The sequence below is a fragment of the Myotis myotis genome, unplaced genomic scaffold (assembly GCF_014108235.1).
Source record: "Myotis myotis isolate mMyoMyo1 unplaced genomic scaffold, mMyoMyo1.p scaffold_m19_p_11, whole genome shotgun sequence".
Classification (NCBI taxonomy): domain Eukaryota; kingdom Metazoa; phylum Chordata; class Mammalia; order Chiroptera; family Vespertilionidae; genus Myotis; species Myotis myotis.
In genome coordinates this window covers 15,984,969-15,998,894 of record NW_023416315.1, presented here as the reverse complement: position 1 = coordinate 15,998,894, position 13,926 = coordinate 15,984,969, and the positions used below count along the sequence as shown (strand labels likewise).

General features: G+C 39.2%; 1 protein-coding gene across 13 annotated transcripts in view; it reads right to left on the bottom strand.

Moving 5' to 3' along the window:
- Positions 1-4,926: 4,926 nt before the first annotated feature.
- The window catches only part of PTPN12 (protein tyrosine phosphatase non-receptor type 12), a 108,899-nt gene continuing 99,899 nt past the window's right edge, over positions 4,927-13,926 (bottom strand). For 3 of the 13 annotated variants that reach the window (XM_036327636.1, XM_036327642.1, XM_036327649.1), the window contains 2 exons: positions 10,824-10,955; positions 4,928-5,118 (listed from right to left, as the gene is read on the bottom strand). In XM_036327636.1, coding sequence (XP_036183529.1) covers positions 5,074-5,118; positions 10,824-10,955 — 177 coding nt within the window. In that variant the 3' untranslated portion in view covers positions 4,928-5,073. Of the gene's footprint in view, positions 5,119-7,844; positions 7,906-10,134; positions 10,479-10,823; positions 10,956-13,926 lie in introns of those variants that run through there. The other 10 variants (XM_036327644.1, XM_036327647.1, XM_036327631.1 and 7 more) reach the window with 7 other exon arrangements.

Here is a 13,926-nt window from a genome sequence, read left to right as displayed (position 1 = left end):
GCTGTTATCTGATATTGGCTTGAACTATAGGACAGGTGACAGCCTGACCTCTGTGCACTGTGTGTGCCTGCAGGACACATTAGCCTCAAACTGTACCCAGCAGAGGAGCAAATAGAACCAAATCTATGTGATTGTTTATAGGGTTCACTTCCAGATCAGGTGTTGTGTAACATTTTTTGTGAACACGAATGCCCTGACCATTTTTTTGCTAGTGGAAAATATAACACAGGTGTGTTTATATAGATTTGCTGAAATTTAAAATGTTCATGTCATGACATTGAAAACAGTGTCTCCTATATCCATCTTTGGCTCTTTCCATATCTTTTTAGTAAATTTAAAACAAGTTTCTTTGTCTCTAGAACAGTGGTTCTCAACCTTGGCTGCACATTAGAATCACCTGGGAATCTTTTTAAAATCTTGATTTCTGGCCCTGACCGGTTTGGCTCAGTGGATAGAGGATCGGCCTGCAGACTGAAAGGTCCCAGGTTCGATTCCAGTCAAGGGCGTGTACCTTGGTTGCGGGCACATCCGCAGTGGGGAGTGTACAAGAGGCAGCTGATCGATGTTTCTTACTCATCGATGTTTCTAACTCTCTATCCCTCTCCCTTCTTCTCTGTAAAAAATCAATAAAATATATTTTTTAAAAAATAAAAAAATCCTGAATTCTGGGCCTCATCTTCCGGAAATTCTGTTTGTTACTAATGTTGTGGCCTCATCCCATAACAAAGAAACAGAATTTCCGGAGGATGAGGCCCAGAAATCGGGATTTTAAAAAGATTCCCAGGTGATTCTAATGTGCAGCCAAGGTTGAGAACCACTGCTCTAGAAAGATGGATCTACAGGAAATTGATAGCATTAGTTGCCTCTGAGAAGGGGAACTGAGTGCCTGGGACAATGTAGAGGGAAACTTGATTGTATATAGCCTCTTGTATCGATTGACTTTAAGCCATCTGCATGCATTGCATATTCAATTTTTTAAAATAACAAAGTTAACTAATTATGTAATAACTTTTAAAAAGCCTGTGGTTGCCAGAATTGTAATAATACGTAGTTATTTTGGTTTTCAATCATTAAAACATTTCTCTAGTTCTTAAAGATTTAGCCAACAAGCGTGCACAATAATAGCATACTGACAACAAGAAAATTACTGGTGGGAAGACATCAGAACAGTATAATGAAGCCAGATAAGCAAAAAGGAGCCAAAACTAGAAACTCAGATTCAGTGTATCCCAACTTTTTATTTTAAGAAATCTAAAGATTAGTACAGTGAGCATCCAGATTAACACTCTTCACCTAGATTTCACCAGTTAAATATATTGCAAATATGCTGTCATATTTGCTTTATCACTAATATGTATTGGTCTTCAGTAGGGGCCCAACAGACCCTAATGCTGTCATGTACTTATTTTATCTTCATCAGAATGTCCTACCAGCCCTATGTAACCCTATCGCATATTATTCTATCACCAGAGCTGCTGGTATGGTATCCTCAAAGATACCGAAGACCTGAGGGTGCAACCCGCTTTTATAATTTGGATCCAGGCCCTTTTATGGTGAATGAAAATCAGAGAACTCAGCATTTGCTGAATTGCTCATTAACTTTTGTCAGCTGTGTTGTAGGGAGGTGCTGTGGAACTGGCATAAGAAAAGCAAAGAATTAGTGCTCCTTGGAGGAATTATATCCATTTATAATAAACCAATAATCTAGTAAGTATACTGTTTCTCTGAGTTCTCTGAGCCACTCTAGTAAATTAATCAAACCCAAGGAGTGGGTTGTGGGAACCTCTAATTTATAGCCAGTTGCTCAGAAGTACAGGTAACAACTGGGACTGGTGATTGGATCTGAGGTTGGGGGAAGTTTTATAGGCCTGAACCCTTTAACTTCTGGGATCTGATGCTGTCTCCGGGTAGATAGTGTCAGAATTAAGCTGAATTGTAGGACACCCAGTTGTTGTCTGAGCATTGCTTGGTGTAGGGAAAACACCCACATATTCTAATTGGTATCAGAATCATAGTAAACAAATGGATGCAGAGTTTAGGTGCTAAACAGAGAGGAAACAAGAACACTTAAATTTGTTAGAATATCTGCATCTAAGTTAAAAATACATTATCAGGCTAATAGAAAAGCTTTAAAGTAAAAGAAAGTGGTCAAACTCTATGATTTCATCTTTCTCCCTCTGCATTTTAGCAGTAAAGAGTATAAACTAGAGCACTGGTCAGTAGTTCAGTGGTTAGATCGTTGGCTGGAGTACCAAAGGCTTGTAGGTTCAAGTCCCAGTCAAGAGCACATACTTGGGTTGCAGGTTTGATCCCCAGCGTGCAAATACATCTCTCACATCGATGTTTCTCTCCCTCCCTTCCACTCTAAAAAAAAATCAATGGAGCCCTAACTGGTTTGGCTCAGTGGATAGAGCGTCCGCCTGGGGACTGAAGGGTTCCAGGTTCGATTCTGGTCAAGGGCATGTACCTTGGTTGCGGGCACATCCCCAGTAGGGGGCGTGCAGGAGGCAGCTGATGATGTTTCTAACTATCTCCCTTCCTCTCTGTAAAAAAATAAATAAAATACATTTTTAAAAAAATCAATGGAAAAATATCCTCAGGTGAGGATTAACAACAACAAAAAAGTGCAAACTAGAGAATAAATGTTTGTCTACTTTGCCCAAAGAATATACTTCAGAGAGGTAATTATGTTCATTGGAAAAGGGGGATGTAATACTTAATAGTTTAGGACAGTTCTGGAAAGAATCTTGTATCTCATGGTAGGGATTCCTGATGAATCCCAAGAGGCCAGAAAAGCTGCTCACCATGCTGCCTCCCCTCTCACACACAGAGGAATTACCCTTATTCAGGAGACAGAGACAGTATCAGAGCTCCTCTTTGTTCTCACTAACCTGGGTCCCGAAGAAGGCCCACAAATACATACTTTTTTCTTTAAAACATTCTTCATACTTGATGTGATGATTTTCACTTTTTAAATGCAATCCATCAAATGCTTTTTCTATTTCCTAAGTTATTTCTATTTAAGTACAAAACAATTTATTTTAATAATCATATGCAGAATTCCAGGTATAGACCGCTCCATTTGTCAATTTGTTAAAAAGCCTTTTAGTTTGTTTTCACAATACTTAGTTTCTACTTCCATTGCTCTGAGTTTTTTTGTTTTGTTTTGTGCTCTTAATCTCCCATGATTTAACTTTCTATTTAATTTAAACCTCAGACTTGGGAACCATCTCTTCACATACTTGTAGTTAATTGTTCATCTACCTGAATGTCTTGCATTTGACTGAACATGCCCAGTTCTTGTAACAGCGTCTCATAAGACTAATTTCATAGGCCTTTAATCAGTTGCTCTTCTCTGAACATTCTCCAAGTTATTTCTCTTTATATAGGATGGCATGTAAAATTAAATATAGTTTGTTCCAACTGAAGCCTGACCAATGCCAAAAAAAGTAATAATAATCGCTTCTCTCCTTTTTTTCACATATGCCTTACTACAATCCTGTAAAATATTTATCTCTTATTTCAACACAGAGACTCATCCAACTTAGCATCAACCATAATCATTGGATCTCACTTGGCTTTGTTTCAGCTATGGCTGTCTTAGCTAGTATTTCCACGTTTGTTGCAATTCAGTAGCCTATTAAAAATTAAATGTTAAGTCCATAAAAGAATTTCCTTCATATATTTTTCCTTCAAAGATTGTTCTAAGAACAATTAGTATAAATAAGAACTTAGTGCTTGGGGTCTCCAGAACTAAAGCGTGAATGATTCTTAGTACTTTTGTGATATGAGCTGAAAAGGATTCAAATGGCTAGATACCAGGAAAGACTGCAAAAACTGTGAAATAAGCAGGCTGCCTTTATTTCATCTTGTCAGAGTTCACTTGTAAGCAATTTCCGCTAACTTAAACAAAGGGGAGTTTATTGTAAAGATGTCATATGATTTTAAGGCTGATAACCATGCTTGGACATCAGCAAACACCAAGAATGCTCCAAAAAGCAGAATCTTAGCAGTGCTCTACAGAGGAAGAGCATTAGCACCCACTTGTTGGAACTGCACCCTAGTCATTCAGAATTTAAACCTTAGGCACTGGGGAAATGAGGGATCCTAAAAGCAATAAGGCACAACCCATGCCCTTCAGAATATTGCAGTCTAGGAAGGAAAGAAAAGAGATACACAAATAATGAAATATAAAACCAAGTGTTGATCATGCTATAAGAAGAAATATTCCAAAAGCTGACTTCCGGGTTGTCTCCTAGTTACAGAGAAAATAGACATTTCCATGAACTCTCAGTGTACATATGGTTATTGGTAAAGTGCTTTAAACCTATCTTTAACAACCTCTTATTCAACTTCTCCACTCAGATTCTATCTTTCCAGTCTGGTAAATGACAAAGTGAGAAGCAGCAATCCTTAAAGGTACAACACATGGCTTTACAAACAGGGTGGGCTTTATAAAGGCACCCTTAGTGCTTATGTCTTAACCTTGCTCTCGGAAGGTCTCACTTTCAAATAACTCTTATACATCATTTTTTTGGATGTTCTCTCATGCAGCACTTGCAACTTCAGTGAAATAATCATTGGTGTGTCACATTTTGATATGAGATGATCACAAGTAATTATTCAGAGTGTATTATTAAAAGGGAACTAAAATACACAATTCAATGTGGTGACAAACATAGAACTCCCTGCATGCCTGTTATAATTTTACCCCTTTCTCAGGAAATCATATTGGAATGCTAAATAGGTGTTTGTATAGGTACATGTACATACACAAATAATTCAAAAGGACGTATGAATACTCAGAAGTCATAGTCACCTGTGCCACACTGAGTGTTCTTTTTATTATTATGGTAAAATCTCCAGAACAAAATTTACCATTTTAACCATTTTTAAGTGTACAGTTTAGCGACACCAAGTACATTCACATTTTTGTGCAGCCATCACTACCATTCACTCCCCAAACTTTTTCATCACCCGAAACGGAAACTTTATATTTTATCAATTTATTATACATTCCTTGAGAGAACTTGAGATGCTTTGGGAGGCTGAAAACGGGAGAATTCCGGTTCTCTACCTATCAATAGTTTTCCACGTGTTCAGTTTCATGTCCCGTACCTATATAGGAAGAATGACTTTGTAGACATGTTATTTTATTTATTTTTTTTGCATTATAGAATTTTTTAGAAATATATTTTTGATTTGAGAGAGGGAGGAGAGAAACAATGAGAATCATTGATCACTTGCCTCCTGCACGCTCCCTACTGGGAATTGAGCCCGCAACCCAGGCATGTACACGGACCAGGAATCAACCATGACCTCTTAGTTCATATAGGTCCATACTCAACCACGGAGCCATGCCAGCCAGGCTTCATTATGGAATCAATTTGGGAGAGAGTTTCCAAAACAACTTTGGCAACCAACATGGAGTTTTTTACTTTCATTTTTGCTAAGGTAAGTACAATAAAAAACAAAACAAAAAAAACCCATTCATCACCACTGTTCACAAAAAAGACATCTAAATAAATATGAAAGTCATGAAGACATATAAAAAGGAAATTTGCCTGTATGAAAATGTTGCTCACTGAATGTTTATTTTTCTGAGTGTACCAGTGATTGGTGGAAACCATGACATAGAGAAACAGCGTTCTGAGAAAGAACAAATGAATTATTTTGTCTCAGTTAACCACCTTCCACCAATATTCAATGCCTCTGATGCTCATTTGGGAGGGTGTATTTTTCTCTAGGTCACACTTTCACAGCAGTCATCACTGGCCTGTTTGAAGTCTTGTATGAGCCTATATAGCATCCACTTATTTAGAGAGACAGCAGCACCCACTGTAGCAGAAGACTGCTTGCAAAGCCAACCTTTTATAGCTTATGTCATAAAATTTCTCCATATATCCATTGTAAGTATAAAATACAAGGTGATTTTATGGTTTTTAAATCTCTCTATTCTCCCTATCCCTGGATTTTCACCTAGGTAAACTTCCATTGTGATTTCTAACAGGAAAACTGATAGATTTGAAATTATTATTTATGTTACTCTTCTATATAGGCACAATTGAAAAATAATTTTTCTCTCATTCTCCTGTAGAGACAATATGTATTTTTTTTTGTATTTTTTAAATCTCATAATAGCCCTTAAGATGTGTGCTAGCTTGATGAACTTCTGTTGAGTATGGAAATGCCCTTACACGCCAAAGAAGTATCAAAGAAAATTATCACCTTAAAAAGGTAATTTTAGAGCAGGAGAAACCAAGATGGCGGCATAGGTTAATGCCGGAGATTGCTGCCTCGAACAACCAATCAAAAATACATCTAAAAGACGGAACAGGCATCATCCAGAACCACAGGAAGGCTGGCTGAGGGGAAATTCTACAACTAGGAGGAAAGAGAATATCATACCCAGACTCAGAGGAGGCGCAGTGCTGAAGTGAAATACTCAGGTGCGGAGTGCATGCGCGGAGCGCGCTGGCGGCGGAGGGCGCAGTTGTTGTTTTCAATCGGGAGGGAGTTTCAGACTCTGAGCTCCAGATCCGGGCGAGTCTCTAGGGACCCAGACTCAAACGGGAGAAGTGGGACTGTCTGGCTTCAGTTGGAACTCGAAGGCAGCTTTCTCTCCGAGGTTTGCAACGGTTGCTGGGACTCTGTGAGGCAGAGCCCCTAGGGACGGAACTGAGAGCAGCCATAACTGCTCGCTCTGGCCCGCCCTGTAGATCCCCCGGGACCCGCCCCGCCCAAGCCCTGCACAGAGCCATCTGCCGGATAGCCTCAGGCAAACGCTAGATTAGCACCGCCCTAGAGATCCAGCACAGAAGTTCTCCCACTGCAGACACAGCTAACTCTCACAGCCAGTTGGCCTGGAGGTCAAATCCCCCCAGTATTAACTACAACAAATCAAGGCTTAACTACAACAAGACTGTACACAAAGGCCACAAGGGGGTGCACCAGGAAAGCATAAAAAATGTGGAGACAAAGAAACATGACAGAAATGGAGGATATAGAGCTAAAAACCGCAATTTTAAGGTCTCTCAAGAACTGTCTAGAAGCTGCCGATAAACTTAGTAAGGCCCTCGAAACGACTGGTGAGACCACCGATAAATGTAGTGAGATCCTTAGGTTGCGTTGGTGGTATAGTGGTGAGCATAGCTGCCTTCCAAAATGTAGTGAGATCCTCAAGAAATCTAATGAGACCCTCGATGTTGTGATAAAGAACCAACTAGAAATTAAGCATACACTGACTGAAATAAAGAATATTATACAGACACCCAACAGCAGACCAGAGGAGAGCAAGAATCAAGTCAAAGATTCGAAATGCGAAGAAGCAAAAAACACCCAACCGGAAAAGCAAAATGAAAAAAGAATCCGAAAATACGAAGATAATGTAAGGAGCCTCTGGGACAGCTTCAAGCGTACCAACATCAGAATTATAGGGGTGCCAGAAGAAGAGAGAGAGCAAGATATTGAAAACCTATTTGAAGAAATAATGACAGAAAACTTCCCCCACCTGGTGAAAGAAATAGTCTTACAAGTCCGGAAGCACAGAGAACCCCAAACAAAAGGAATCCAAAGAGGACCACACCAAGACACATCATCATTAAAATGCCAAGAGCAAAAGACAAAGAGAGAATCATAAAAGCAGCAAGAGAAAGAAACTCAGTTACCTACAAGGGAATACCCATACGACTGTCAGCTGATTTCTCAACAGAAACTTTGCAGGCCAGAAGGGAGTGGCAAGAAATATTCAAAGTGATGAATACCAAGAACCTACAACCAAGATTACTTTATCCAGCAAAGCTATCATTCAGAACTGAAGGTCAGATAAAGAGCTTCACAGATAAGGAAAAGCTAAAGGAGTTCATCACCACCAAACCAGTATTATATGAAATGCTGAAAGGTATCCTTTAAGAAAAGGAAGAAGAAGAAAAAGGTAAAGATACAAATTATGAACAACAAACATGCATCTATCAACAAGTGAATCTAAGAATCAAGTGAACAAATAATCTGGTGATCATAATAGAATCAGGGACATAGAAAGGGAATGGACTGACTATTCTTGGGGGGGAAAGGGGTGTGGGAGATGCGGGAAGAGACTGGACAAAAATCGTGCACCTATGGATGAGGACAGTGGGTGGGGAGTGAGGGCGGAGGGTGGGGCGGGAACTGGGAGGAGGGGAGTTATGGGGGGAAAAAAGAGGAACAAATTTAATAATCTGAATAAAGAATTAATTAAAAAAAAAAAAGGTAATTTTAGCCCTAGCCGGTTTGGCTCAATGGATAGTGTCAACCTGCAGACTAAAGGGTCCCAGGTTCGATTCTGGTCAAGGGCACATGCCTGGGTTGAGGGCTCAGTCACCAGTGGGGAACCTGCAGGAGGCAGCCAATCAATGATTTTATCTTATCATCGCTGTTAAATTTTTTTTTTAAGAAGGAGGCATTCTTTTTATTTATTCTTGGTGCCCGTGACCGGAATCGAACCTGGGACCCTTGAGTCCACAGGCCAACACTCTATCCACTGAGCCAAACCAGTCAGGGCTTATCATTGATGTTTCTCTCTCTCTCTCCCTCTTCCTTCCTCTCTGAAATTAATAAAATATATATTTTTTAAAAAGGTAATTTTAAAACTGCAATGTACTTTAATTTCCTGATATATCAGAGTGAAGGTACAAAAGTGAGTAGCATTAATAGTAATAATTCTTGCCCCTACTGATTCATAGAAGACATCAGCTCCATTTCAAAACTTCATTTGTGTCTGGGAAGCCCAGAAGTGTTTGAAAAGTGCCCCCAAAATTCTAGGAACCTTTTCTCTGTCCCTGACAGCAGACAAGGCTGCTTCTGCCTAGCCACAGGCTTCTGCAGTTCCTGCCCCAACAGCTGCTCCCCAGCGGAGGAAGCAATGTAGACTTCTGCTGAATTCCTGCTGCATGCTCTTTTTATGTGAAGGCTTATTTTTGTTAAACAACAACAAAAACTTTCTGTAATTAGTAACGGCATCAAATGTGATTATATTGAACCAAACACCTGAACTCACTCATTCCCTCAGTGTTCTACATGCTGGGTATAAGTGGTAAAACAAAAGAAACAAACTAAAAAAAAAAAAAAACTAAAAAAAACCTCTTAAGCCCCTGCCCTCATGAAATAACAGGTAACCAATTAATACTGAGTTTATGGTGCCATCTAATTTCCACAAATACATCTTGATTTTCATCAAGTTTTCTGATCTAAAGAAGTGGTACCTTTAATAGCACAAATCATTTGAGAAGAAGGGGGAGAGGGGGTCAAGAAAAATATTATTTTCTTTTATAATTAAAGCAGCTAGATTTTAGATTGAGTCTCTCTGTAATTGATGCCATTTATACTCTATGCAACCCTTCCCTAGACCTTTACCAGTACATGATACTAATGCATTTCATGGCATTTGGAAGCCCTCCAGTGGCCAAATGCTATACCTGAAAAAAATCTATTATGCTGAAGTGTCCCTGACTGGGAATAGAACCTGAGACCTTTTGGTGAGTGGGCCTACACTCTAACCACTGAGTGACGTCGACCTTTTAAAAATGTTTTCATTGATTTGAGAGAGGGAGAAACATTGATGTGAGAGGAAACATCCATCAGTTGCACCTGCTCAACCACCTGAGCCACACCAGCCAGGGCTTGAGGCATCCTTCTAGTTAGGGTGCTTTATAGTGAAGGGGGTGGGGGTGGCTTCCCCATTCAGGAGTGACTTCATGATCATGGCAGCAGTCCAGTTCCATAGCATGAATTTGTGAGTCATTCCTGAAGCTCAGTTTACAGGCTGTTTCTTCAACCTTGCCAATCATTTGCAATATACCATGGAATAAATCCCTTTTGGCTTAAAGGTGGCTTTTGACCTCTGCATTAAACCCTGATCAAGACATCTCCTTTAAGAAAAATTGTTGAACAACAACCTCTCTGATTTTAAAAAAACGAAGTTGAATCTAGTGAACTTAACAAGTTATGAGTATGTAAATTAGATATTCTAGAAAGATAAACCCTTTTTTAAACAAAGAAATCATTTAGGTATTTCACATTCTTGTACAAATTTTCTAAATAGAAACATAAGTGCTTTTTAAACATTTAAAAGTTAATCCATGTTCAGAAAAATTCATGTCCATTAATGAAGACAATTTTATTGAAAGGTAGTTTAAATGCTGTCTAAACAATTTTAATTCAATAGTGTGGATTATAAGGTATTAATCTTCAAAGTCTAGCAGAGATTACTATTTTGTATTTAATTATATAAATGTTCAGAGGTGAAAAAATGATATAGTAACCCATACTCCTATCACCTGAATTCTACAATTTATATTTGCTTTGTCACATATGTAACCATCTATGCATCCCTCCATACATTAATCCATTTATGTTCTGATATATTTCAAAGTATATTGCAAACAGGAGGTAGCTGATCAATGATTTTATCTCATCATTGATATTTCTTTCTTCCTTCCTCTCTGAAATCAATAAAAATATATTTATTTTTTAAAATATTATGTACTTACTTTAAATACAATGAAAAATGCTAAATTCTTAAATTTTATATTTAATACAGTAAATTATTTAAATGCTTTTTCACATTTTAGTTTTAGAAGGTATTGGAAATATTCTAATAGATTACATGTAAGTAAATAAAGTGAAAATTTATGAGGCATAATAGTTTAAAATATCCCAGATGTATAGATCAGCTGTACATTTGTATACTCATTTAACATAATCCTACTGAAGAATTTTTAATGAGAAAAACATAATATTGGGGGTGGGGCTAGCAAAATGGATGAAAGGGGTCAAAAAGTACAAACCTCCAGTTGTAAAATAGATGTCATGCGGATATCATGTACAGTATAATGAATATAGGCAATAATACTGGACTGCATATTTGAAAGTTGCCGAGAGTGGATCTCTAAAGTTGTCAACGCAAAACAAAATTGTAACTATGAAAAAAATTAAAAATTACTGATAAAAAATTACTGATTTAAAAGAGTAATATAGAACTTTAATATTTGGCTATTTCGGAATAAATCTGTAATAGCTACAGAATATGTTCTTGCTGAAACACTGGCAAGAGAATTCTCGTCACAAATGCTATTATATTAGATCATAGTAACAGTACATGTGCCATGTTCTCTCTCAGAAATGTAAAATGACTGGAATCTTTGGAATTCCCTCCCCCCACTAATTCAACAAAGCCCAGATTTGTTATAATTTAGGACAGACATGTCTCTTAGAATTAGCCAAGCATAGCTGCTTTCCACTGTTTAAAATGCTTACCATCTAAGTATTGGTCATCTACATCTTGTAAGACTTGTGCAACTTAAAGATAAATAGCAGAGGAAACATTACTGCAAATCTGTTGAGAGTACAGTTTATATTCAAAACTAGATCTACTTTGCACTTTTATTTTTTAATCCTCACCCAAGGATATTTTTCCATTGATTTTTTTGGAGAGAGTGGAAGAGAGAGAAGCAAGACAGACAGAAATATCAATGTGGAGAACATATCAATTTGTTGCCTCCTGCACATGCCCTGACCATGGCCCAGGCCGAGGAGGAGCTTGCAACCGAGGTACATGCCCTTGACCAGAATCAACATGGGACCCTTCAGTCCGCAGACCAACACTCTTAGCCAAACCGGCTAATGTGATCTACTTTGCACTTTTTTTTTTTTTTTTTAATGTATTTTATTGATTCTTTACAGAGAGGAAGGGAGAGGGATAGAGAGTTAGAAACATCGATGAGTGAGAAACATCGATCAGCTGCCTCCTGCACACTCCCTACTGGGGATGTGCCCGCAACCAAGGTACATGCCCTTGACCGGAATCGAACCTGGGACCCTTCAGTCCGCAGGCCGACGCTCTATCCACTGAGCCAAACCAGTTAGGGATCTACTTTGCACTTTTAACATAATATGCAGGGCTGCTTAATGAGTTGATATGTGCCAAAATCTAGGTTAATGCTTTTGCAATTCTCTGTCTGCCAGAATGAAAATATGGGCTTCTGACCTTTTAAGAACTGTATAACAAAGACCCCAAATGGGAGAATATTTAAAAACAAATTGATTCACATCTCATTAATTAGAAAGCTATTAATTATCTGAATTTTTGATATCTAAAATAACATCACTAAAAGCAAGTAATTAGGAAATGTCTGTGTAAGGAAACAAAAACATCAAGATTGTTCCCCAAATTGGCCCTGGCCAGGTAAGCTCAGTTGATTAGAGTTTCACCCCATGTGGGTTCCATCCCTGGTCAGGGCATATACAAGAATCAACCAATGAGCACTGGTCAGTGTGGATCAGTAGGTTGGAGTGTCATCCTTAACTCTGAAAGGTGGAGAGATCAAGTCCCAGTCAGGGCACACTGATGTTTCTCTCTCTCCACCTTCCTGCCGGGGTCCAGCCCCAGCGGGTCCAGGGGTTCCCAAAGGTGTGGACGGAGTCGGCGAAGAAGGAATGACACGGAGGCAGCGTTCAGTTGATCATCATAGCAAGGTTCTCTAGCCACGTTCTGGTCAGGATCTCCAGTGAGGTTCTGGTTAGGATCTCCAGCCAGGTTCTGTGTCCATGTTCTCTTGCTAGGTTCCCCAGCCAGGTTCTGTCCAGGTTCTCCAGCCAGGTTCAGTCACCAGGTTCTAGTCAGGTTCTCTTGCCAATTTCTGTAGTCAGGTTCAGTCCAGGATCTTTTGCCATGTTCTCTCGCTAGGTTCTGTCTCTAGGTTCTGAGGCCAGTTTCTGTCCAGGATCTTTTGCCATGTTCTCTCCAGCGAAGTTCTTCTGTCTCTAGAGAACGTTCTGTGTGGGTTCTGTGCCTAGGTTCCGTCTCTCTTGGTTCTGTCTTCTTACATCTGTATTTATACCAGTTGATTCCAATCCTATCAATCTCTATTTCAAAGGTTAGGGCGTTTCTTATCTCCATTCCAGGGAGTAAAGATTATGTAGCTTAAGCATGATTGTTCGTAGTTAAAGTGATTAATTACCCACCTGGCACTTAGTTAAGAGGTTTTATTCCCTCCCTAACTTCAGGGGAAAATCCCTACCTGGGGAAACAACCTTTCTCAGAGACCTTGGTTAAAACACATAGTGCCAAGAAGGTGAGCAAACATATTAAGAACAGTATGCCATATATGCCAGGTCCCTTGAAACAGCAAGCATGGACCGGCTCCCGGCACCTTCCCTCTCTCCTTTCCACTCTCTAAAAATCAATGGAGCCCCAACCAGTTTGGCTCAGTGGATAGAGCGTCGGCCTGTGGACTGAAAGGTCCCAGGTTCGATTCCGGTCAAGGGTATGTACCTGGGTTGCGTGCACATCCCCAGTGGGGGGTGTGCAGGAGGCAGCTGGTCGATGTTTCTCTCTCATCGATGTTTCTAACTATCCCTCTCCCTTCCTCTCTGTAAAAAAAAATCAATGGAAAAAAATATTCTCGGGTGAGGATTAACAAAACAAATAAATGGAAATATTTTGGCATGAAATTATATTATTTTCTTCTCTACAACAATCATCTTTCTACTCACATAAGGTTACTCTATCTCACTTTAATCTCTTAATTTCTTCCCCCTTTGGTATGCAGAGGGAAAATACAGATACCCACTTTAAGACAAAAAAAAAAAAAATCCTCACCTGAGGATATGTTACTATTCATTTGAGAGAGACAGGAACATTGATCAGTTGCTTCCTGTACATGCCCCAATTGGGGGTCAAACCGGTAACTGGGTATGTGCCTTGACTCACAAACTTTTTGGTGTATGGGATGATGTTCCAGCCAACTGAGCCATCCAGCCAGGACTGATGTCTACTAATTTTAATGCATGATGTCACAATTCAAATTTGGTACTCATGAACGAGAACTGTGCTCTAGTAATGTAACAGAAAAAAAACCAAAAAAAGTTTCCTTTTCCTAACCTCACATC